This window comes from Conger conger, chromosome 12 (assembly GCF_963514075.1).
Source record: "Conger conger chromosome 12, fConCon1.1, whole genome shotgun sequence".
Lineage (NCBI taxonomy): Eukaryota > Metazoa > Chordata > Actinopteri > Anguilliformes > Congridae > Conger > Conger conger.
In genome coordinates this window covers 6,317,404-6,340,900 of record NC_083771.1, presented here as the reverse complement: position 1 = coordinate 6,340,900, position 23,497 = coordinate 6,317,404, and the positions used below count along the sequence as shown (strand labels likewise).

The window sequence follows — 23,497 nt, the reverse complement described above, 5'->3', positions numbered from 1 at the left end:
TGGTTCAAGCCCCAGTGTAGCCACGATAAGATCCGTGCAGCTGTTTGGCCCTTGAGCAAGGGGGGATTGTCCCCTGCTTAGTCTAATCAACCAAGTCGCTTTGGATATCAGCTAAATAGCATGTTATAATTATAAGGGGGAGGGGCTGGCTGGGGGGGGATGCAGAGGTCGCTCCTGTGCAGAGGCGGTTGTTTGCCTCTGGGTCGTAAGTGGGTTTGGATTGGTTGGGCTCTGATGGTGTGGTGAGAGCCTGGTCTAACGGACATTGGGGAAGAAATGGGGGAGGGTAAAGGAGGAGTCAGAGACGCGGGACTGGTGGAGTCACAGTAAACCAGGGTGAGGCCTTTCTTTGAGGATCCTAGCAGTGAGGAAAGTCAAACCTCTCAACTGCCACTTTAGAGTAGTTTGAGATGGCTGCATCAGCCGTAGTCACACCATCAGTCACGATCACATCATATTTCACTGCAGAGTCCTAGTTATATGAGAGTGTTATGTACCTGTTTCACTGTCACGTTTGACGACTGGACCGTGTTACTCTTTCTAGGCAGCCATGTTGGGCATCGCACTGAAGCTGCAGTCAGAGCTGGACATGGAGCAGGTGAGGGTCTGTGCTGGCGGGTAAGCGCTGTGGTGCAGACGGTCGTGCGGTACGTACGTGAAGGTGATGTGGTCTCTGCCTGCAGGTGTGCGTCCCCCTCGTGCTCCAGGACAAGCTCCCGTTGGCCGAGTCGTACGTGCAAGGCCACAGCCACCTGGAGGAAGCCCTGCTGAAGCTGCTGGACTCCTGGTGCGACCCCCGCTTCAGCCTGGCTCAGCTGCGCAGGTGAGAGAACGGGCCCAGGAGGTGCGTCACAGAGACCAAAAGAGAGGAGAGAGCCCATAGCCCTGCTGTTTTTAAAGGAGAATGGCTGGAGTTTAACTATGTTATCCGGCTGGATGTCTAATGTTATTCAGCTGTGATGTTTGTAGGAGTGTGTGTGTGTGTGTGTGTGTGTGTGTGTGTGTGTGTGCGTGTGCGTGTGCGTGTGAGAGAGAGAGAGAGAGAGAGGGAGGGAGTGTGTGTGTTTGTTTGTGCATGTGAGAGAGAGAGAGAGGGAGAGACGCAGGTATGCCGCATACTGCCCATTTGTTTATCTTTCAGACAGTTCCCTGATCTGTCGGTTTCCCACCACCAAGCCGAGCGCATTCATCCCAAGATGCTCAGCAAACAGGTGTTCAGGCTGATGGAGCGCTTCAACATTAACCCAGGTGTGTGTGTGTGTGTGTGTGTGTGCGCGCCTGTCTGCGTGTGTGTCTGTCCATGTGTGCGTGTATGTGTGTCTGTAAATGTGGGTGTGCGTGCGTGCGTGCGTGCGTGCGTGCGTGCGTGCGTGTGTGTGTGCCTGCACCTGCCTGCCTGCGCTTGTGTGTGTGTGAGAGAGAGAGAAAGAGAGACCAAGAGCACCGTGTCACACTCATATCTGGAACGTGTGATCAGAAGCCCAGTCTGTGGACTGGAAGGCTGATGTGAAAGTGGTCTCCCTCTCCGGCCAATTCCCTCCATTGTGTTTCAGCACTGTGTCCCAATTCTGTCACCAAGAGGAAGCTGGACTCGCTGAAGTTCCTTATGTACAAGCGCTTTGTGGAGGTGAGTGCTGGGGCCTCCATCAGCGAGGCCCGTGTTCCTCACCCCTCCTCCACGCTCTCCCTGTCACTGCTGCGTCTGCGCCGTCTAAAGCAGCACCTCTCTGTCCCTTTCAGAAAGGCATGTCTGAGGAGAACTGGAGGGACCACATTCAGGTAGGAGGACAGCCGGAATGCGGGGTAGAATTACGGTCGAACGGGACTTTAATCCCCTTTCAAACGGGTGCGTGTGTCAGCGTGCACGTTCTCCACCTCATGACTGATATGAATAATATCTGTGATGGTGAACATTAATGGTGTAGTTCCCTTTTTGGGTTTTTCTTTTTTGAAATATCATTGCAGTTTTAGTGTGCATTTGCAATTTCCCAGTCAGACGGTTTTTATGTGCGATGAGGTTTTAGGTATTTACAGAAGTTTCTGGCAAGCTGCCGGCTGCACAGTGGCTGGTGTACGAGTGTAGGGTTTATGGACTAAAGCAGCTCTTACAGTATCCTTAAGCCCCTAGAGGTTGTACATGCATATGTTGCCCAGGTATTCATATAATATTGAGTGTATTAATTGTGTACGACATAATGGCATTGTGCTACTCTTTGGAGTTGCTGCAGTTGTGTTTTGTTATATCACAAACCCCCTAATTCCCCTATGCCAGCCATTGTTTGCCCAGAAAATTTGTCGTAATCTTCTGTAAATTTCTAAAATATCCTTTGCTGCACATAAACAAATGTATGGACCAATTGAAAACGCACAGTCAAACAGAAATGTTATTTAAGAAATACTCAAAGTGACCTGTCCCTTTCAATACCCGATTATGGTGCTTATTCAATATATCTGGTTCATCTGTAGCAAAAGACCTGTTGTGGGTGTTTTTTTTTTGTTTGCTTTTGTTTTACGTTTTTGAGGCCAGAAAAATGTTAAAATATATAATTGTGTGTGTAAATGTATATGATGTGTATATTATCCTGTCCTATCGGCGGTAGTAAGGAAGGAGCGTGTTCGTCATGAGCGTTGTTTGGCCCGTGTGTGTTACGCGGTCTGGATCCTCTGCGCAGGCCGCGGTTGCAGACAGCCCGGAGCTGCAGGGTCACCTGGTGGAGCTGTTGGTGAAGTACAGCGGGCTTCAGGACGCTGCCCAGTGGTCCCGGCGCTACGGCGTCCCAAAGGATCAGCTTCCTCTGGGCGTGTGGGACACGCAGCAGGACCTGCCGGTCACTGAGCGGTGAGAACGCCTCTCTGTGACCGTCTCACAGGGCTCATTCCGTTCCAAGTAAAGGTGTTCGTTAGAGGTGAACTTTCAACCGCAAAATCATCCGGCGTACGGGGTGTCTCTCACTTTAACTCTGTTATTTAATCATCATTATAGATATATTCTAGTAAGTGTAAATGTTAAGTTATTTCGTGGTTCTGTCTCCGCAATGAGTGTCATAATGAGTCCCAGAATGCATTGCTCCCTCTCTTCTGCTCCGTCTCTGGATCGAGGCATGCTTCAGGGTAGCTGGTAGTTATCACATCTGTGACCATTAACAATGAATTACATTAGTGATTATGCTTCAGTATGTGAGGAATTGGGATGAAGGGATATAAACTACTTTGCAGTGCATGTTGGGGACTGTAGGCAGAGAGTACTCCCTTAAAATGCAAATGCCTCAATTAATACAATGACCACCTCGATGGCTGATTCTGAGATTGCAGAAATACTGTGTTGCTGTGTAATCATGTGTCCGTGGTCTTGCAATCGACAGGAGGGTGGAAGTGTGTGTAAAGACTGAGAATGAAAGGCCTAGTGCTCTTCTCCCTGGGGAATGCCTCAGGAAAGTGTGTTAGATTAGTAAACACAGGCTGTTCTTTAAACATCAGGGTTTGCTTTGCAAGGGACCCGTAGAACATGCTTGTGTGGAAATGTCCAGACCAGCAGCCGAGCTGCCCTTCAGTCAAGCCCAGTGCGTTGAAAGCGTAGATGGAATGAAAACAAGCATTCATAGTGGGTGTCCTGCAAGGTAGGGAACAGAGGACGGCTGATTGGTCTGTGGGTGGCAGGCAGGGCCCCCCGCCAAATGAGGGTACAGTTCTGTAGTGGCGTGTAACTCTTACTAGAAACTTGGGTGGGTGACAAAATGGTTTCTATGAAAAAGTTATTGTAGCTTACAAAAGCCGTCTGAAATGATTACATCAATTTGAGGCTATACTACATGATACTGGCCTACGCAGGTGTAGTTATTTCCATACTACTAATATTGGTATTTTGTAATTGTAAAAAATGTTTCACAAGAATGCATCAGCAGAAATTCAATGTTGACTCTTATTAAATTAATAAAAGCACATTCTAATCACATAATGTTCAAATACAGATATAGGCAGTTCTCCTGTAGGTGAATAATAAAATAGATTTTCATTTGCATGCCACAATTGTGCATATTCTATCAACATTTAAAATGGTGGATACATGTACTCTTTGTTCTCCACACTCACGAAGAATATTCATGGCAAAAATCTGCATAGATTGTATGATTTGTAATGATCTTGAATGATCTTGACACGCATATTTTATTAAAGATAGGCTTTATTGCAGGTTGTGCTGAAAGTGGTTTCTGTTCAAATAAAATGTTAGGTCCAAACAAATGCATGCAGTTACTGTTGCCTATATTTCTAACTTTTTTTTTTTGTGTGTGTGTGTTGTTGGGGGGGGGTTCCTATTGGTTGGTGAGCCAAAATGTTAATGTCTAGCCCTGGTAGCAGTTTAGCATATCACTCCATTCCCCCCTACTCCATGGATTTCTGGAATGACAGTTACATTAGATCAGATTTTCTATGTCAGTTCTGTCCCAATCTCTGTCCTATTCCACACATGGTTGAATGAAGTCAACCCTTAATGACTCTTCTGCCCCTAGAGGAGACTCTGAGGTCCCTTCTCCCTCAGCGGACCCCTGGGACCCACCCATAGCAGACCAGGAGCGATATTACCAGCTTCCTATTCCCAAGGACAGCGTCCAGTTCGTCCACACACAAGAGGACTTAGAGCGATGTAAAAACATGGTGTTCCAGGTAGAGCCGATTGAGTGTATGTGTGTGTGTGTGTGTCTGTGAGCGTCTGTGAGTGTATGCGTGAGTGAGAGAGTGACTGTTACCACTGTGTCTTCTGTTGTAAACTGAAACTTCCTTCCTAGTTTCATTATATTTGTTATTTATTTGTATTTCTTAATTAGGATGACACCTTTAAGGGGTTACTGTGAACTGGTGATGTTAGACGAGAGCCGTGTGAATTGGGCATGCGTGTCTCTGTAGACCTTTTGTTTTCCCCGCGGGAGTGTGCTGGGCACAGCTGATATCATTTAGAGGTGTCGTAGACCAAGGGCGCATCTTTGAGTTTTTGGGAAAGCAAGCAAACGCAGCACAGCAACGAACAAGCAAGAATTTAGTATTGTTTGTAAAACCACGGTAAGAAACCTGAACGAACAGCGGCCGACCGAGAGTGCTGTTCACTGCACGACTGCACCGTGCTCACTGAGGTGGGTCCTCATTCACGAGAGCACCCTGTTAGTATCACCAGCCGCAGGTCCCTGTCGTTGTTGTGTGGCAATTATAACGCTTTAGGCCACCTGCCTGTTCGCTGTGTTCATGGACCTCTCTCACCCCGCACAGCCTGAGGCGCCGGTGGGTATAGACATGGAGTGGCGAGCCGGGTTCGGGTCGGTTCCCTGTCAGCGCCTGGCGCTCATCCAGCTGGCCGTGTTGGAGCAGGTGTTCCTGCTCGACCTGTGCCAGGCCGAGTTTGCCGGGCACGAGCGCACGGTGGAGTTCATCAGAACGCTTTTCTCAGACCCGAAGATCCTCAAACTGGGTGAGCAGATTAGCCTCCTTTCTGCAGAACTCTTCTCCTGTTCTTAATCTGGCCCTCAGCCAGGAGTGACTCCCTGGCTCTGTCTGTCTGTCTGTCTGTCACTCTCTCTGTCTCTATCTCTCTCTCTCTTTCTCTCTGTGTCTGTCTCTGTCTGTCTGCCTGCCTGTCACTCTCTCTCTCTCGCTGTCTCTCTGTCTTTCTCTCTTGACTGTCTGTCTCTCTCTTTGTGTCTCTGTCTCTCTCTGTCTCTATCTCTGTCACTCTGTCTCTGTATGTCTGTCTCTCTCTCTCTCTGTCTCTGTCTCTGTCTGTCTGCCTGTTTGTCTCTCTGTTTCTCTGTCTGTCTGCCTGTTTGTCTCTCTGTCTGTCTGCCTGTTTGTCTCTCTGTCTGTCTGCCTGTTTGTCTCTCTATCTGTCTCTCTGAGTGTCTCTCTGTCTGTCTGTCTCTCTAACTGTCTGTCTCTCTGTCTGTCCAGGCTACGGGATGTCGGGTGACCTGAAGAGCATGACGACCACGTGGCCAGAGTTCAGCGCGCAGCCTCTGCAAGTGAGCGGGGTGCTGGACCTGCTCAATGTGCACCAGCAGGTACAGTCCCGCACAGCACAGCTCCAGGCCTGCCTTTACTGACCAATGCGTGGCTGTTTCACAGCCGTGTCAACTGTGGAAATTAACAAAACTGTGGAAATTGACCTGGAACAAACAATGTGTAAATAGGATTTCCAGTGTTTGCGTTTTTATTTTTTTCTATGTCAAGGTTTCATGTTCAGGGGATTGCAGCATCCTGGCCCTTGGGGGAATTCTAAAATCGAGAGTGCAAAACGGATCGATTTTGACAGGGGGACTTTAATGCGTGTTTGTGCGGTTTGACCGTTTGCTGACCAGTGGGCCGTGTTGCCATAGCGATGCCCTCTGACTGGTGGGCTGTCCGTGTTGCCGTAGCGATGCCCTCTCTCTCTCCGGATGGTTCCGCAGATGCAGCGGAGCTGGCGGAGGGGTGCGGACAGGGGCCCGCGGCCGGTGGAGGTGGGCGAGGGCCCCGCGGAGAAAGGGCTGAGCCTGATGGTGCAGCAGGTGCTGGGGAAGCCACTGGACAAGATGGAGCAGCTCTCCAACTGGGAGAGACGGCCGCTCCGGAGCAGGCAGGTCCGCTACGCAGGTGAGCAGCCAGGTCCGCTACGCAGGTGAGCAGCCAGGTCCGCTACGCAGGTGAGCAGCCAGGTCCGCTACGCAGGTGAGCAGCCAGGTCCGCTACGCAGGTGAGCAGCCAGGTCCTCTACGCAGGTGAGCAGCCAGGTCCGCTACGCAGGTGAGCAGCCAGGTCCTCTACGCAGGTGAGCAGCCAGGTCCGCTACGCAGGTGATCAGCCAGGTCCGCTACGCAGGTGAGCAGCCAGGTCCGCTACGCAGGTGAGCAGCCAGGTTTTCTACGCAGGTGAGCAGCCAGGTTTTCTACGCAGGTGAGCAGCCAGGTCCTCTACGCAGGTGAGCAGCCAGGTTTTCTACGCAGGTGAGCAGCCAGGTCCGCTACGCGGGTGAGCAGCTGGGTCCACTTAGGGTCAGTTTCACAGACATAGATTAAGCTTCTACCTGGACTAAAATTTAATGGAAAATGTCCATTCAAAATGTATTAAGACTGTGCTTAATCTCTTCTGTGAAACCAGCCCTTTAAATCATTTGTTTTTCCTCACAAGTACAAAATAATAGTTTGTTTGTCACTCTAACATGTAAAAATTGTCTTACCCTGTTGGCACATCTTGAAATGAGTAAATCTGTCTCGCCTCATCGGCAATGTTTTGGTGTTTTTGGCAAAAAAGCAATAGAGATAAGATGAGAAGTATGTTGAGTCTAAACATAAGATGAAAATACTTGTTGAGACTGACTTTGGGTTTTGAGTGCATGTCACTGCGGTGCCTCTGAATGCAGCAGGGCCCACTGTGTATCACGCAGGACGAGCAGCACCATGCTATGAAATATCATTTATATTACATGTTGGTGCTTGAGCGTCTGATCGTTTTGGGCAGAGGGAGGGGAGACAGCAGGAGGAAAACATCAGCGAGCTCTCTTTGAAGCCGGCGTTTTCAGATCATGTCTGGCTTTTGAACGTTCCTGTGTTAGTGGTTGCCGGCTGTGGCATTAAGTCCCAAAGCTGTCGGTGCTCACGCATAGCCTCTGATGTCAGAAAGTACAAACTGCTGAGAGCATTATCTCCTGAATCTCTCTCACAAAAGGAACTTTTCACTGAAAGACAAAAGACCCCCTCTGGCCCCGTCTCTGCAGGGAACATGCTAGAATGCGGGTTGAGTGAGTTGTCATTCCGATTCAAGTGAAGCGGTGTATGTTTCATGGGCCCTGAAATGGTTTCACACAAATGTGTGATGATTGGTCATTTTTAAAAAGGCACTTAGATAGTAATCTATAAACCAGTAACTTCTTTTTTTTTTTAGTGCTGTGTAATGTAACCCTTGAACACATATTCAGCTTCTTAAAAACCAGACATTGGCTGTCAGTCTGAAATTCAGCCTGCATGAGCAGTTTGACTTGGACTGTAAACGTGAAGCACACTTTACACAGGTACACCACAGACACTGCAGGAGTCAGAGGAAACACTATTACTCCCTGTAGCAGGTCATGCAGTGCCTCAGTCCAGTCCTAAAACCCGGAAGTGGGTTGGCATTTTTGAGCCATGTTTTTCCCTCAGATCTTTTCCCTTAGGGAAATAAGGTCTGGGGTTAAAGAACTTAAGACTTTTGACCTACGGGTTAAGTTACATCTGGTAATATCTGTGCGGTGTACTTCTAAGTTGTTATGTGCTTTAAAAAAGCAAGTTGCTAACAAGTGGCTACATTGAACAAAACGTGAAACTCTCTCGCGCTTAAATTTACCACAGGCCTTATTCTTTGGTACAAATCTAAATACCTATGGGGGAAAAAAACAAGAAAAACATTGGAAATCTTCAGAGGGAACCCATGGTGGAAGGAACTTCTGGGCCAACCAACAAAATGACGTCATCGCTGTAACACTGTATCCATCTCTGCGACACATTCGCAGAATTTGACACCAGAGGTTGAGTGCACAGCTACATTGAGAACCGTCTGTATATACATCCTGAGAGCCCTGCTTATATAAATAATACATGTGTGTGGAGAGGTCTATGTGATGCTTGTGGGAACCGGCGGTCCAGGCTTATGTTACAGTGGAGTGCCTCTTCTCTCCATCACCCAGCCATCGATGCCTACTGTCTCCTGGAGGTCTACCGCACGCTCTCCCTGGAACCCGCCCGCTTTCACCTCCCGGCAGACCTCCGCAGCGTGCAGGCAGGCCAGGCGGCGAACAACAAGGAGAAAAAGTCCCGGAAAGAGCGAGAAAAGGAGAAGGGGAAGCAGGCCAGGAGCCGAGGGGTCGGTGGACCAAGCTCTGTCAGAACCACTTTAACGGAGTAACATGGTGGTTCAATGTGACACAACTATTGTTGTCTTTGGGCAACAATAAAGCAAATCTTTTTATTATTATTTTTTTTATTCAGTCATTTCAAATGTAAAACATATTTTTCTAAGCCTAAATTTCCCACGATAAAAGTTATCCCACTTTCCTGTAGGCCAGCGGCGCAAACTGTGGGTCATGAGTTATCAGGGAGGGATAAGGGGAGTGGTTATCCTCGTGTGACGTGCTACTAGGAGAACATTCTGGACCGCTTGAAAATAGGACGATACATTTAAAACGCTTACTTCTTCAAAACTAAAGAACGGACATATTTAATACTATCACCGCGTTTCTTCAATGCCCTCTTGTGCCAATTGCATATAAAAACCTAGAAAGTGTGACCAACTACCATGTTACTCCTGTAAATCTGGAGCATTTTTGTTCTTAACTGTGATAAATGGGGGAAATCTGGAACATTCCTTGCATTTGTGTGGCTGATGGTCTTGTCTTTGGGGCTGTACTCTCCCCAGAACCCCCCTCTGTCCCCTCAGGCGAGGATTCAGTGTTTGTAAGCTGCTTGTTTGCTGTTTTTATTCTGGCCGCGATTCATTCACGAACATTTTCAAAATTAAGTGACAACGATGAGCTTGTTGTGTTTACAGTGCCTGACTGGGACCCCCGATTACAGACGGGAGGGTTTATTTGGTTATCCGAGCACTGAAACATATAAATACGGACGTTAATTTTCGTAAATTAACGGAGTGGAGCTGAAGACATTGGTGGTGTGATACATTTAACACTTTTCAAGATGTTAAATCAATCGTTTTTATTAAATTATTATGTGAATTTCAAATGTTGGCACTGATGATACAGTAATGCAGTAATACATCATTGCAGAGGTAGTTGGTGCACAGTGAAGATGGAAATGTTTATGAAAAGCAGAGGCAACCACACAACCATGGCTCGTTATTACACAAATACCGTGCCTCGTACATGGGCCTTGTGTGCCTCAGTGCCTGTAATTACGGCTAGCGAGGCTACAGAAGGAGAGCTCGGTCACTTTGAGGGGGTAGGTAATATTTAGGGAACATTTGGCCCGACTTTTTGATGTTCCCCGAGCAATCGTGTCTGGGGTGCTTTTTGTGGGATGTTCTGGAACAATGCCCGGGACTGTTTTTTTCCACTTCCGTTAGCTTAGCGTGTGTAGCCTTGCTTTCTTGTGGGAGAGCGCAGTGGTGGGGTGCCCGTCGAGTTCCAGATGCCGCCGGACTTCATGCCACGATACACGCTGGCATTGCTGACCGCACGCGGTAAGCAGTGACTCCACGTGGGTGTTTCAATGGGAGCGGCCTGTAGCGTAGCGGTTCCATCCCCGGTGTAGCCACAATACAAATCCGCACAGCTGTTCGGCCCTTGAGCAAGGCCCTTAACCCTGCATTGCTCCGGGGTATTATATCCTGCTTAGTCGAATCAACTGTACGTTGCTTTGGATAAAAGCATCAGCCAAATTACATGTAATGTTTCCCATTTGTTCTCAGTATGTCTGTAAGGCATTGTCGTAATGTCGACAGAACACGTTTTTCTCAGAAATGCGCTGCCAACAGAATGAATAATCATGAATAATCATTCATGGCCCATGCAAAGCTTGTGTTTTGACAACGGCTTGTGGGCACAGCTGATACAGGTGTGGTGTGCTCCCAGACGGGTGACACAGCTTCTCAGGAATGGTACGGTTGTGAGTGTAAAGCTCAACCCTTATTCGTACGAATATGCTCTTGTTTCTTCTTGGGAGGTGTGAGCCTCCATATGCTCGTGCGCCAGCGAAGCCTCTCCCAGCTACGTTTGTTATTGTTGTTCGCGGCCGTGAAAACGTGTTTGTTTATCCACCTGGTGAGCAGTTACAGCGTTTTTTTTGGGTGAAGTTCTCAAGGACGGCAGCTGAAGGCAGTTTCCCCGTGCCAGGTGCCCTCGGACGCCCCCGGGCTGGAGGGCCGCCCCCTGCCGGCCCCCGCGGGCCGGGCCCCCGCTCTCCGGGCCCCTGCTCTCCGGCCGCAGCAGCTGCGCGTGGTGTGTGACAACATGCTGCAGGGCCTGGGCCGCTTCCTGCGCTGCCTCGGCGTGGACGTGCTGATGCTGGAGAACGGAGACGACCACAGGCTCGCCGCCAAAGTGAGCGCGCTCAGTGAGCCTACGGGAGCCTTCGCCCTCCCTCACCCCTCACAACCCGGGCTCAGCTTCCCCTCCCCTAACCCCACACAACCCGGGCTCAACTTCCCCTCCCCTAACCCCACACAACCCGGGCTCAACTTCCCCTCCCCTAACCCCACACAACCCGGGCTCAGCTTCCCCTCCCCTAACCCCACACAGCCTGGGCTCAACTTCCCCTCCCCTAACCCAAATGCCTTCACCCTCCCTCACCCCACACAACCCGGGCTCAGCTTCCCCTCCCCTAACCCCACACAGCCTGGGCTCAGCTTCCCCTCCCCTAACCCAAATGCCTTCACCCTCCCTCACCCCACACAACCCGGGCTCAGCTTCCCCTCCCCTAACCCCACACAACCCGGGCTCAGCTTCCCCTCCCCTAACCCAAATGCCTTCACCCTCCCTCACCCCACACAACCCGGGCTCAGCTTCCCCTCCCCTAACCCAAATGCCTTCACCCTCCCTCACCCCACACAACCCGGGCTCAGCTTCCCCTCCCCTAACCCAAATGCCTTCACCCTCCCTCACCCCACACAACCCGGGCTCAACTTCCCCTCCCCTAACCCAAATGCCTTCACCCTCCCTCACCCCACACAACCCGGGCTCAGCTTCCCCTCCCCTAACCCAAATGCCTTCACCCTCCCTCACCCCACACAACCCGGGCTCAACTTCCCCTCCCCTAACCCAAATGCCTACTCCTGACTGTGACACCCCACAGTCCGGAATGAGTCTTAACACTTTCACCTGCATTTTATGATTGAAATGATATGTTAATAACATATTATTGTATTAGAAATTCTTCCTCATATTCACAGTTTCTTTAGCTTCAGTATTCATGTACATGAGTCAACGTCACTGTAGAATGGATGTAAACAGAACCTACCACATCTGGCATGTGCGGTAGTAGATACAGACACAGTGCAGTGAGATGCGTGTGGCGTGGTGTTGCTGCATTCACAGTGACGGGTGAGTGAACAGTAGGGAATGTGACTGAACCCTGCCGTAGGCCCTGTGTGCTCGGGTTCAGAGCAGGGCCAGCGTTCACGCGCAGAAATAACGCGCTTTGCGGAGGCTGGAGATTACAGCTTCTCTGTCTTTCAGCTGGCTCGAGAAGAAGGCCGAGTCATTCTAACGTCCGGCCAGCCTTACCAGACGGTAAGTGTGTGTTTTTGCTTGGGTGTGTGGTCAGGCTTTGTGTGTTTGTGTGTGTGGTCGGTGTGGGTGTGTGTTTGTGTCTGTGGTCTGGCTGTGCTTGTGTTTGTATGTGAAGGTGTGTGTGTGTGTGTGTGTGTGTGTGTATGTATGTATGTATGTGTGTGCGTGTATATGTACTGTATGTGTGAGTGTGCATGAGTATGTGTGTGCGAGTATGTGTGTGTGCACATGTGTGTGTGGTCAGCCCTACAGTGGCCCTAGCGCCGGCAGGGTGACCTCAGTGACATCACGCGTGTTGCGTGTTCTCCCAGCTGAGGTCTCAGGTGGGTGAGGGCCGGTGTCTGGCGCTGGACTGTTCTGAGAAGGCCCGGGACCAGACCGCGCGCGTCCTGCGGCACTTCAACGTGCAGCTCACCCCCGACGACATCTTCAGCCGCTGCCAGGTGGGTCCCTCCGCCCGAACATCTCCCTGCCAGAGCAGCCTGGGGCGGCCTGTAACCTACTGTGACCAGCGGGGTATTTCACAAAGCTGGCTAACTGAGCAAGCTGGACTTCTGCGCGAAGTAAAACCCAGAACAGCTATCCATGTTCCATATTTCAGGAGGTTGCAGGTTTTACTCAGTGCAGAAATCAAGTATAGTGTGTTTGCCAGCTTTGTGAAATACCCACCTGGAAAGTTGGTTGGTGGTTCAGGCTCCAGTGTAGCTGCAATAAGATCACTGCAGCTGTTGTGGCCCTTGAACAAGGCCCTTAACCTCACATTGCTCCATGGGGGGGATTGGCCCCTGCTTAGTCAACTATAAGTCGCTTTGGGTAAAAGCGTCATCTAAGTAACTAATGTAATGTAAACCTCACACACTTCTGAAAAGGCTCCAGCCATCCCAGCACACTGAGACTGCATCACATCGCTCCTTCCTTATTGGAACATGATGTTCTCTTTTCATAGCTTTGAAAATAGCGGCCCGCAGCAGCTGGGAAGGAAGTGGTGGGAGATGGGGGCATGTTGGAAATGCGTTTCTACTGAATCACATGACTCAAGTGCCATTGTGCCATTCGCTGGAACAATGGGATCCTCGCCGTGGAGCGTAAACAGGAGGGAGCGGCTGCTGGGAACTGAGAGAGATCGCACACAATCGCGCCATCTCTCGCCTACCTCACTTCCTGTCGGGCAGGCCCAGCTGTCCCTCGGCTGGCTGGCCTGTGGCCTGAGCTTCCCCTGGTCAGCAGGTACACCTGTGTGCCCCTGCAGCTCCACAGAGCAGAGCCCCATCTCCACAGGGCAATACCCCATCTCCACAGGGCAATACCCCATCTCCACAGGGCAATACCCCATCTCCACAGGGCAATACCCCATCTCCACAGAGCTGAGCCCCATCTCCACAGGGCAATACCCCATCTCCACAGAGCAGAGCCCCATCTCCACAGGGCAATACCCCATCTCCACAGGGCAATACCCCATCTCCACAGGGCAATACCCCATCTCCACAGGGCAATACCCCATCTCCACAGGGCAATACCCCATCTCCACAGAGCAATACCCCATCTCCACAGGGCAATACCCCATCTCCACAGGCAATACCCCATCTCCACAGGGCAAATCCCTATCTCCACAGGGCAGAACCCCACCTCCAGAGCCCCAGCTCGTGGGCTCTTGGTCGTTCATGTGACAGGCAATGGTCAACAGCACGTCACAATTCCATTTAAAAATGTTGACCCTTTTGTATTCTCCTAATCCCAGCATTCTGCTTATCCAATCATTTATGATAATTATAATTTATCATTTTATCCAACGCAACTTACAGTTAATTAGACTAAGCTGGGGACAACCCTCCCCTGGAGTAATGCAGGGTTAAGGGCCTTGCTCAAGGGCCCAACAGCTGTGCGGATCTAATGGTGGCTTATGGTGGCTTGAACCACCAACCTTCCGGGTCCCGGTCATGTGCCTTAACCACTATGCTACAGGCTGCCCCAAGCTAGCGATGCACATTTCAACCGTGACCTGAGAAACTTTGGCTCATTAAAGGGTTTACGCACGTGTATTAATTAGAGATAAGCAATGTAAATCTGTTCCCTGACCTCATCATTGAAAATGGCCTTTCCTGTGTTATTGTGGTCTTGCAGAAGGTTAAAGCTGTGTGATTATACGCCTTCAGCTATGCCCTGGCAAGCACTGAACAAGCATGTAGCTGAGAATAATAAGAGGACTTTTAGACTTCCTATGTAGCCTGTTAGTGTGTTTTATTTATAACAGCTGTCTGAGTTTCCCCTCTTTAAAGTGGAGTCTCTGTCTAACAACCCAGCTAGCTACTATCATTCATGCTTTACCAGCAGTGGAATTGATAACACACTATTTAACTAAGCATTTTATCGTTTCCAGAGTCTGTTCACTGAAACTAGTTGCTGGTATTTAAACGTAAATCCGAGATGCGTATCCCGGCTGCTTGAGGAAGGACGGTCTGTGACCGGAAGGGAAATGGAGATTTAAATGAGCGAACTGAATGAATGCCTTACCTATCCCACTGTGGGCTGCTGAGCTCTGCGTGGTTAGGGGAAACAATAGGCCTGGAGCCGCATTCAGGGTGCCATGCTGCTGTGGGCTATAGTCTGTATTCATGGGGGGGTGGGAGGACAGAGACACCAGTGAAGGTGAGGGTGAGGGTGAGGACAGGAATGTAAGGTGGGGGGAGGGAGGGGGGGGGGGGTATGTGCTGCCCAGGGCTGAATTGTCGAAAGCCCACCCAGGCGAAGTTAACCCTTTTGTTGTCTGATTGTAAAGTCCTTTGATTAGCAGAGGATGGGTGGCTTGACCAGTCTCGACCCCCCCCCCCCCCCCCCCCCCCGCACCCCTCCTTTTAAAGCACTCTCACAGGGAGACAGTGTGGCATTCCTGAACCCCCCCCGACCCCCGGCCCCCTGTGTGGCCCATTGACGGACATGGGCAATCATTAACCCTTCAGATGCTAACTACCCGTCCTGGCTAAGTTTGCATCCTGTCATTCATCTGCTTATCATGCTGTATTTCTTTTATTGTTGTGTGTGACGCACTTCTAGTCATTCTGATAAAACACTGCCAACCCAGGACCAACACTGCCAGCTCTGTCCTGCTTTAAAAGACTGGTCTTCAAAGGGGGGTAATCTTGGGGTGATCCTAAAAAATGGAATGACTTGTATCAGAAAAGAAAGATAGTACAGCGATGTGTTTCCCTATTGTAATGCAGCAATTGTATTTCTTATTCTTCCTGGGAAAAGTCCCAAAGCACCAGTGAATCTTATGCGGAGGACTTTCTGCGCATCAACTGGAATCATTTTCCTCACCTTACCTTTCAAAGGGCTTTACTCCTTCCCAGAAGACTATAAAGCACTCACGCGTTTTAAAGTGCGCCCGGAGACAGTTAGGTGCGGAGTGTCTGCAGTCTGCAGCCGTTTCGCATGGAGAGGGTTTTATTGGACGGAGACGGGAAAGGGGCTCGACGTGTCGCTGGAACCGAAGCCACCCGGCCCCAGCGAGAGGGAAGAGGAGGAGGACAGGAACGGTGTGAGAGAGGGAGGAGGGAAGGGAGAGTGTGAGGACAGGATGGATGTAAAGGAAAGGGGGGAAGCGCTCGGCTTTGATCTACAAAGGGGACTGCCATCTTAGAAAAAAAGTGAAGCATCTGAAAGGATGAGAGACGAGTCTGAGGTTACACTTCAGTGAGGCTGTGTGTGTGTGTGTGTGTGTGTGTGTGTGTGTGTGTGTGTGTGTGTGTGTGTGTGTGAGAGAGAGAGAGAGAGAGAGCAGGAAAGAGAGCGGTCATGAGAGCACTGTGGTAAACAGCCATAAACTGGAGTAACTTAGAGCTACTGTCGGAAACTTGGACAGCTTTTAGAACCAGACTTCAGTCTGTGTTTAATTTCAAGAAAAAAACAAAACAAAGAACAACAACAAAAAACCGCAGAGTTCCCCATTGTCACAGCACTCCGGTTTCAGGAGTCGGGTTGGGAGGGAGGGAAGGAGGGGGGGGGCGATGGGGCAGGCATTCCTCAGGCACGACCAAAGCATTCCGAGGGAAACGATCCCAAATATTTCCCACTGTGTGTGGCGGGAGGCTCCGTCTCCGGCAGCAGGGCTGAAGCCCTGGCGCTCCGGATGGAGGACCTGACCGTGAGGAGCAGGGGTGGAGGAGGTGTAGAGGAGCAGGGGTGGAGGAGGTGTAGAGGAGCAGGGGTGGAGGAGCTGGGGTGGGGGAGCAGGGGTGGAGGTATTGTGTAGGGCTGAACGCTTTGGTAAATGGTAAAATGTCTGAATTTATATAGCGCCTTTATCCAAAGCGCTGTACGATTGGTGCCTCTCATTCACCCATTCACACAAACACTCACACACCAATGCTGATACGCTGCCATGCAAGGCACCAATTAGCTTGTCGGGAGCATTAGGGGGTTAGGAGTCTTGCTCAGGGACACTTCGACACACAGGTGGGCGGATCGAACCGGCAAACTGCCGGACGAGCTCTTTTTGGGGAAAATTGTGTCTAAGACGTATTATGGTTGTGGTTATTATGGTTCTCCTTCTGGCAACCTGAGGTCACGCAGCACATTTGACGGGCTTCCCACCGGTGTCCGGGCGTCTCTCGGTGCCGTTGAGTAATGGCTCATGCGTAGCGGGCCCTTGGCGTAATCCCCAGCATTAACGCGGCTGGGAAACGGCTCGCTGCGAACACTGCCAGATTCGGTGGGAAGGTTTTTAAAGAATTTGACATGGTTTCGGCAGTGAGAAGGGCAGAGTCGGAGAAGTGTCTCGTTACAGCGCTCCTTTCTCCCTCGGCGTTCAGGATCGCGACGGAACTCCGGGGCTGCGTGAAGCTTTGCAGACGAGGAACCCGGAGATGTTCACGTCTGTTTTTAGCCGATGTGTATGTCTCTCTACAGTGCGGGGCTGGTAGCTGACCCATGATCCCATGGAGGGTCCCATGATCGAGGAGCGAGGACACTTCACTGAGCAACCTGGGTCATTTCAGAGAGTTAATAAACTGCCCTGGCTTCCTGTAACCCCCCCCCCCCCCCTCCCAGCACTCCCACTCTGATTCCGATTAGCAGCGTTGAGGAATCCGGGGCTGCCGGGAGCAGGAATGTCCTGTTTGTCTTGCTCTGTTGTTTGTGCGCCGAGCGCCGTGTTTTGATTGGCTGGCTGGGAACGGTGTGTGTGTGAGCTGGTGAGTGCTGTTTGATGTGGCCCATTGTCTACAGGCCAAGCTGCTTCCTGCCTCTGCACCTCTGACAGGCGGAGAGAGGGAGAGAGAGAGAGAGGGTGAGAGAGTGAGAGGGAGAGAGAGTGAGGGAGGGGGAGAGAGAGAGAGAGAGACCCTCAATGGAGCTTTTCCTCCAAACACCAATACAATGAACCAGTGCAATTTCCCCTGCTGCCCCCCCTCCGCCCTGCTCCCATACCTAGCCCCTGGCTGACTGTTTCTCTCCCAGCACCCACCCCACCCCATTCTCTCTCTCCCTCTCTCTCTCTCGCCCTCTGCGTCACTTTCACTCTCTCTCTCTCTCTATTTTTGTCTCTCGACCTCTGTCATGTGCAGTAGTGACCGATGCAGGATGCTCTCAGACCCGACCCGTAGGCAGGCCCCGTTTCCTCGTCTTTCACAAACCCTCACAGAGCTCTGCGGCGCCCTGCTGCAGTCCACCGTGCAGCCTGTGAAGGCCGCGGCGAGCTCTTCCTTTTCTCCAAACTGGTTTACGGATTTGACGGAACATTCCAGCAGCGCGGTGATGTCATGAGAACAGGCCCCAGGCAGACAGGGCTGTTTATGTTCTTCTGAGTAGGAACTGCTGGGGGGGAGATTAGGGAGGGGTGGGGGGGGGGGGGTGGGGGGTTTGTGTGAGGGTCTACAGCTCTCTACACAGGCCAAAGAGAAAGAGAAGGAACCATGGGGCACTCTGACACTGCCACAAAAGCTCCCAAATCTAGAGTGCATGAAGCAGTGTTAATGAAGAGGCTGAAGTATCGTCTTCCCTCGAGGGTCACTTGTGTGCAGGGTTTTTTATGCAGTGCGATCCCAGTCTGTGGCAAAATGTAAAGGCCTCTCCTTTAGTGCGTGGTAAGCTGCTCGTTTGTTGTATGTAACATATTTCTGCCATGTTGATATTGATGGTGTGTGCAGCGATGCATGGACCGCCACTGGCTTGACATCACGATGCAACATGCCGGCACTTTCCGTACGGGGTAAAAGGGCGTGACCTCACCCCGAGGAAGAGGAGGAGTCATTGAGGCGAGCGAAGGTTGGGGAGAGGAGACACTGGCGGATATTTTTGGTTTGGGCGCAGTGTTGTTTGGGACCTGGACTTGTAACCCAGAGTGCAGGTTAATTTCCTCGGGAGGAGGAAGGTGCTTAACGTGAAGCTGGCCGGTGCTCTGTATGCAGTGCTGTGCACAAGTCAGAGAACACCCTTTCGTTTATTCAGTTTCCACTGTCGAATCAGCCATTCACCCCACTTTTTCCCCAGACACTCAGTGAGTGCATTTTATTAGGTCTTTATTTTAGACTTATTGGTGTTACGAACACCAAGTTAGCTCACCATTTTCCGAAGTGGAACTTTCATGACAAATAACTGAAAAGTTACTTCCAGATCGGCTTTGGTTTCTGTGTGTGCAAAGTATAATTCCTACCATTTTCATAAAAACTTTGTACGAGTCACATACGCATTTCCAGTTCAGCATACAGTGACATAGTAATAGTGCTCCACTGTGAAATTGTGGTGGGGAAACTGTTGCTAACGAGAGACTATGGACCGGGGAGGCTTACACGGTGGTGTTTGGACCAGCGTGAGCTAACACTTCCGAACACAGGGGCGTTGTGCAGTTATTTGTCGTTTATAATATAATTATTGGTCCAATTCACATCAGTCAAAGTGTTTTAGTCTCTGAGATAGTCAATAAGCAACCGTAATCATAAACCACATTCCTCAGGAGAAAAACTACCACTGTCGTTAACTTCTGGTGGAAGCAGCCACTTCCCACGGTCAGTTTACATTACCCAAACACACCTTGGCAGCCATGTCGATTTCTTTGTTGTGCATCTAAAATGGCTGAAGGAGGTATTTCTGATGAGATTAGATGTAAGATAATTCCACTGCATGAGGATGGTGAAAGTCAAAGAGAAAATATGTGAAAAAACAGGAGTTTCAAAAGCTTATTGCAAGATGCAGAGAAAATGGGACTGGTGCCAGAACTGGTAGGTTGCAGAAAGAAAAGGAAACGAACAAAGAAAATTTGCGGTAGTACAAACTGGACTCCTGCGATGTGGAGGAAGGTTTTAAGGTCAGATGGATTATTCAGAGATTTTCGGAAGTAAGAGAAAATAACAGTAGACTCTTGGAACCATGTCTGTAACCATCAGTCAAGCATGATGGAGGATCGGTGCAAGTTTGGGGTCATATAACCACATCTGGAGTTTGGGGTTGTATAACCACATCTGGAGTTGGTGATTTGGATTTGAATGAAGCCATTCATGAACGCTGATAAATACAAATCAATCTTAACTTAACACCTCTGGGCACTGTTTGGTTTGGTCTAAATGCATTCTACGGCAAGATAATGACCCCAAGCACATTGCTAAGAAGATCAAGTTGATTGTGTTCTCAGAACAATGGACTGACCATCCCAGAGTCCAGACCTCAGCTTCATTGAGTGTGTTTGGGATTACTTGGCTTGAGAGAAGCAGAAAATGCAACCAGCTTCTAAGACTGAACTTTATAGGTGTTTACAGGATAGCATGGAAAAATATCTGCAGATTTTTTTGAATACCTCAACGCCAGTCTCCCGAAAATAATGAAATCCATAATAAAGGCAAAGGGTGGATATACTAGGGTGCAAAGGTTTTAGGCACCCAGAACTTTTTAATATAAGATTGTGTCTGAGATGTTTTCTTTATTTCTGCATTAGTATGTCAGTCAAAAAGCAAATTTGAGATTTCCAAGCATTAATTTTAAAAAAAATGAATTAAATGTTAGAGATTATTTTGTGTTTCATTAAAAAAAGTAAAGTAACATATTAAGCTATAGACCTCTTTCTGATGAAAACAAATTGATCGCGGCTGTCTTGGATTACATGGAGAGAAAGGAAAGTGAGCAAAGTCTGCAGAGGAACTGTGGCAAGTTCTCACCGATTTTCTTATAAAGTGTGTCCAACACATTGTCCAATTGATGCAGTCTTGAAAGTGAAGGGTGGTCAGTAATTGGTAAATCTTGCGAAACGTGAATATTTAGAAACTTGATTTCATTCTGCAAAGCGAAGATGCTTTAAAAAAAACAATGAAATGAAAAGTTTCTAAATACTGCAAAATTTACTATGAAGATAAATAAAAACGTAATCAAGTCAATATTTGTTGTGACGACCCTTAACCTTTAAAATCAGCTGGTAGGTTGTTTCTGAACATATCTGAGAACAGTTCTTGTGCTGACTTTACTTCCCTTTAGCTCTCCCGATAATCCCAGACAGCTGCACCCAATTCATCAGAAGAGTGGTCTATTGCTTAATGTTATGTCACTTTGTTAAATGAAATACAAAAAAATATCTGTAACATTTAATTTTGTTGGAAATCTCAAATTTGATATTTCGTACTGACACACTAATGCAGTAAAAAAAAAAAAAGAAGAAAATCTAAGTAAATCTCAACAAAATAATGGAGAGCGCCTAGGACTTTTGCTCAGTACTGTATCTAGCTGTATACATGTACACTATGCAGCCTTGAGCTGTTCCTCAGTGTTAAACTCTTTTTTGACGCTTTTGTTAGTGAGAGCATCTGCTGTAACTGGGTAAAATGTCATATATCAGTCCTGAATTATACTAATGTGATAATTGATCTTGACAGCCGGGCCATCGGTGTCGTGGTAGAGTCATCATGCTGCGGCAGCAGAAGCCTGAGGGAGCTTTCCCATGCCCTTTGGAGAGTGATTGGCAGCTTAATTTGCACTGTCTGGCCCAGGTGCTGCTGAAATCCTATCACACAGCACAGCAGTGAACCTGAGGCACCCAGCCGAGGTGGCCTGGAGCGGGCGCTAAACCGACCGCTGTAACTCCATACTCTGCGATAAGCACTTCCGCCCCATGAGCTGTGCGTGTTCATTGCTGTTAGGAAGGAATACAATACTCGGGTTTTGTGCGTGTACGGAAAAAGAGCTTTTTTTTTTCCGGTTGTTGAAAAGGGGAACGAAAACGTCAGACGTCAGATGTTGTGTGACCTTTACTCTAATTCTTGTCTGGTTTTTGGAAAGCAAATTGGATCTGTAATAAAGAGTGTTCCAGTGAAATATGGCTGGTCTCTGCTTGGGAAATGCGCTTGATGTGAACAGAGAGGTGTGAAAATCTTCCTGGGTTCATAATGTGTTGTTTTTGTTTGGTTTTTTTTCTCCTTAATTTGCCCCAGACACATGATCCATGACAATGACGGTAATTTGAGATGGCGCTGTTCCGACAGGATTTCACATCTCTGATTTCTCTCCGATTCAGAATAAGGGAATGCCTGCAGTGCTTGCGCACTTCCAGCTGTTTGGGGGAATTGCGTACTGGGAGCAGGAACCACGGAATGAGGGATTGTTCGCATTATTAGGCAGCGGCCTTGGACGTTTGCAGTAACACATCATTGGCATTTATGGGAATTTGATTTGAATTTCCACAGTGCTTGACTGCTATCTGATTTACAATTGCATTGGAATAAGTCCCAGTGTAGTGTGTCACAGCATAGACAATGCAGTGTAGGGCTGTGCTGAGTGACCCAGGGTAGTGTGTAGCTGTATAGACACTCAGTGTAGTGTGCAACTGTGTAGACACTCAGTGTAGTGTGCAACTGTGTAGACACCCAGGGTAGTGTGTAGCTGTATAGACACTCAGTGTAGTGTGTAACTGTGTAGACCACCAGTGTAGTGTGTAACTGTAGACCACCAGTGTAGTGTGTAACTATGTAGACACCCAGTGTAGTGTGTAACTATGTAGACCACCAGTGTAGTGTGTAACTATGTAGACACCCAGTGTAGTGTGTAACTGTAGACCACCAGTGTAGTGTGTAACTATGTAGACACCCAGTGTAGTGTGTAACTGTGTAGACACCCAGTGTAGTGTGTAACTGTGTAGACACCCAGTGTAGTGTGTAACTATGTAGACACCCAGTGTAGTGTGTAACTGTGTAGACACCCAGTGTAGTGTGTAGTTATGTAGACACCCAGTGTAGTGTGTAACTATGTAGACACCCAGTGTAGTGTGTAGTTATGTAGACACCCAGTGTAGTGTGTAACTGTAGACCACCAGTGTAGTGTGTAACTGTAGACCACCAGTGTAGTGTGTAACTGTAGACCACCAGTGTAGTGTGTAGTTATGTAGACACCCAGTGTAGTGTGTAACTATGTAGACACCCAGTGTAGTGTGTAGTTATGTAGACACCCAGTGTAGTGTGTAACTATGTAGACACCCAGTGTAGTGTGTAACTATGTAGACACCCAGTGTAGTGTGTAACTGTAGACCACCAGTGTAGTGTGTAACTGTAGACCACCAGTGTAGTGTGTATCTATGTAGACACCCAGTGTAGTGTGTAACTATGTAGACACCCAGTGTAGTGTGTAGTTATGTAGACACCCAGTGTAGTGTGTAACTATGTAGACACCCAGTGTAGTGTGTAACTATGTAGACACCCAGTGTAGTGTGTAACTGTAGACCACCAGTGTAGTGTGTAACTGTAGACCACCAGTGTAGTGTGTATCTATGTAGACACCCAGTGTAGTGTGTAACTATGTAGACACCCAGTGTAGTGTGTAGTTATGTAGACACCCAGTGTAGTGTGTATCTATGTAGACACCCAGTGTAGTGTGTAACTATGTAGACACCCAGTGTAGTGTGTAGTTATGTAGACACCCGGTGTAGTGTGTATCTGTGTAAACGCCCAGTGTAGTGTGTAGTTATGTAGACACCCAGTGTAGTGTGTAACTATGTAGACATCCAGTGTAGTGTGTAGTTATGTAGACACCCAGTGTAGTGTGTAACTGTGTAAACACCCAGTGTAGTGTGTAACTGTGTAAACACCCAGTGTAGTGTGTAGTTATGTAGACACCCAGTGTAGTGTGTAACTGTGTAAACGCCCAGTGTAGTGTGTAACTGTGTAAACACCCAGTGTAGTGTGTAACTGTGTAAACACCCAGTGTAGTGTGTAGTTATGTAGACACCCAGTGTAGTGTGTAACTGTGTAAACACCCAGTGTAGTGTGTAGTTATGTAGACATCCAGTGTAGTGTG

General features: G+C 48.9%; 1 protein-coding gene across 2 annotated transcripts in view; it reads left to right on the top strand.

Annotated features, from left to right (window-relative positions):
* exd3 (exonuclease 3'-5' domain containing 3) overlaps positions 1 to 23,497 on the top strand; it is a 45,762-nt gene that overhangs the window by 7,923 nt on the left and 14,342 nt on the right. For both annotated transcript variants that reach the window (XM_061263107.1, XM_061263108.1), the window contains exons 5-18: positions 545 to 598; positions 684 to 823; positions 1,142 to 1,248; positions 1,554 to 1,627; positions 1,741 to 1,779; positions 2,673 to 2,839; positions 4,509 to 4,662; positions 5,260 to 5,458; positions 5,935 to 6,044; positions 6,432 to 6,615; positions 8,681 to 8,856; positions 10,841 to 11,047; positions 12,182 to 12,235; positions 12,547 to 12,678. In XM_061263107.1, the coding sequence (XP_061119091.1) occupies positions 545 to 598; positions 684 to 823; positions 1,142 to 1,248; positions 1,554 to 1,627; positions 1,741 to 1,779; positions 2,673 to 2,839; positions 4,509 to 4,662; positions 5,260 to 5,458; positions 5,935 to 6,044; positions 6,432 to 6,615; positions 8,681 to 8,856; positions 10,841 to 11,047; positions 12,182 to 12,235; positions 12,547 to 12,678 (1,797 nt within the window). The remainder of the gene's footprint in view (positions 1 to 544; positions 599 to 683; positions 824 to 1,141; positions 1,249 to 1,553; positions 1,628 to 1,740; positions 1,780 to 2,672; positions 2,840 to 4,508; positions 4,663 to 5,259; positions 5,459 to 5,934; positions 6,045 to 6,431; positions 6,616 to 8,680; positions 8,857 to 10,840; positions 11,048 to 12,181; positions 12,236 to 12,546; positions 12,679 to 23,497) is intronic.